Source organism: Triturus cristatus, chromosome 4_1 (genome assembly GCF_964204655.1).
Source record: "Triturus cristatus chromosome 4_1, aTriCri1.1, whole genome shotgun sequence".
Taxonomy (NCBI): Eukaryota; Metazoa; Chordata; class Amphibia; order Caudata; family Salamandridae; genus Triturus; species Triturus cristatus.
The window spans coordinates 177,004,737-177,006,793 of record NC_140585.1 but is presented as its reverse complement, the minus strand read 5'-3'; the positions used below and the strand labels follow the sequence as shown (position 1 = coordinate 177,006,793).

Genomic DNA, 2,057 nt, shown 5'->3' with positions numbered 1-2,057 from the left:
TGTATAAGAGACCAGGTCTCAGAGATGCGGTTAGAGCACCTCGTGACGATACCTTGCTGTCTGATCTGATGTGTTCTGCTCCGACGGAATAAAACTTTGTTTCCTGCCTTCCAGTCTCCGGCGCCTGCCTCTTTCATTGGTAAATTATCGAGTGGTATGAGAGGCGATTACCGCCGGGCAAATACTTGAAAGGTTATCGACTGAAACTACCGCTACCATTTAACAGTCCCAGTGGTCATCTCTCCCCAAATCCCTGGTAGCCTAATCTGATATCAGTGTTCATAGTGTTTGAGTGCTAGGACACTTCGGATGGAACAGCTGCACGCTTTACAAATGCCTTTGATTGATTGATTGAACCAAAATATCTTGGTGACACTCTGGGTCAAAATGAGAAATTACAGGATTAATCAGATCTAGAACTGTTGATTCATTCAGTAAATCCTCTTTTCCAAGCGGACTCTCAGTATTCCACTTCTAATTCCTGAGCTGTTCCCACTACACCTGCCAAATTACCTGGAGCCCCGGTATCGTATACTTTACGAGTGGGCAAAGAAATGGGTAGGAGTACTGAGATACTGCTAATTAGGGCATTAGTTTGTAGAGGAGGGTGCATTGTATTGTTAATGAGACACACCGCTCTAAATTGCGAATGTGCCAACTGATTTGGGTGGGCACGTACATAAATTAGGAATGTGCATCCATTTTGCTTATCCGGACATTGCCTCCATAGAACAAAGAAGTCACTATTCAGCCAGCTTTGCAGTCCAACCCTGATGTAATGACTCTTTTCTTTTCTCTAGTATAGCAGTTCTAGATAAATGAGGGGAAAAAATCTGACCTTGGTGATGGAGTTTCACCTCTCCGTCTTCACTGAAGATCCAAGGCTGCACGTTCTCCTCTTTGTGCTGTTTCTCATTGTATACATAATCACTGTTCTTGGAAACGCCTGCATCATTGTTCTAATCAAAACTACTTCACATCTTCACACAGCTATGTACTTCTTCATCTGCAACCTATCCATGGTGGATCTATGCTATTCCTCTGCCATTGTTCCCAAGATGCTTGGCAACTTCTTGTCAGAGAAGAAGACTATATCCTTCTTTGGTTGTGCTGCTCAGCTGTTCTGGGTGTGTTGCTGCGCGACAATAGAAAGCCTTCTTCTTGCAGTAATGGCCTATGACCGCTACACTGCTATTTGTAACCCTTTGCTCTATGTAGCTATCATGAACGAAAAGGTTTGTACTCAGCTTGCTTTCATTGCATATTTAGGTGGATTGATACAGGCAGTTATTCAGACAAGCTATACTTTCACTTTGTCCTTCTGTCTGTCCAACATGATCAGTCATTTCTTCTGTGACCTTCCACCACTCTGGAAACTTTCCTGCTCTGACACTACAATCAATCAGATTGTTGTATTCGTTTTAGGAAGCATTACATCTGCAGGCTGTGTTACAATAATACTGGTATCATATGCATATATCATCTCACATGTCATTAGATGTCAGGTCCGTGATGGGCGTTGGAAAGCCTTCTCCACCTGCACATCCCACCTCACCTGTGTCTGCATGTTCTATGGTACTATTCTCTTCATGTATTTCAGACCAAAATCCAGCTACTCTCTAGACCATGACAAAGTGGCCTCAGTATTCTACACTGTGGTGATCCCCATGATAAACCCATTAATTTACAGTCTGAGAAACACAGACATGAAGGAGGCAATGAAGAAAGCAAAGAGAGGATCCTTTCTCTCCATGGTGCCTTGCTGAAGAACATGATTGCATTCAATGGATGTGTGGGCAGAATTGTGTTATGTTGTGTTTGCATAGTCACGCATTCCACCGTCCTCTAGTGAGGGATGTGAGCTTTGGGATGTACTCTATGCATAGGAATTGGTAGCTTCAGAAAAAAAGCCCCTACAAACATTCTGGATTCCAAATGAAATATCTACTCACATTTTGCTTGCTCATGAAAATTCCAATAGCAATATAGTGCTATGTAGGATTTTTTGCAAAAGACTACAGTGCAAGACGTTTTGCCCCAATGTATGTCAGATTGGA

General features: G+C 42.7%; 1 protein-coding gene across 1 annotated transcript; it reads left to right on the top strand.

Moving 5' to 3' along the window:
• Positions 1-818: 818 nt before the first annotated feature.
• On the top strand, positions 819-1,766 carry LOC146853846 (olfactory receptor 5AR1-like). Its single transcript, XM_085650938.1, has one exon. The coding sequence runs from the start codon at positions 819-821 to the stop codon at positions 1,764-1,766; it is 948 nt and encodes a 315-aa protein (XP_085507064.1).
• The last annotated feature ends 291 nt before the right edge of the window (positions 1,767-2,057 follow it).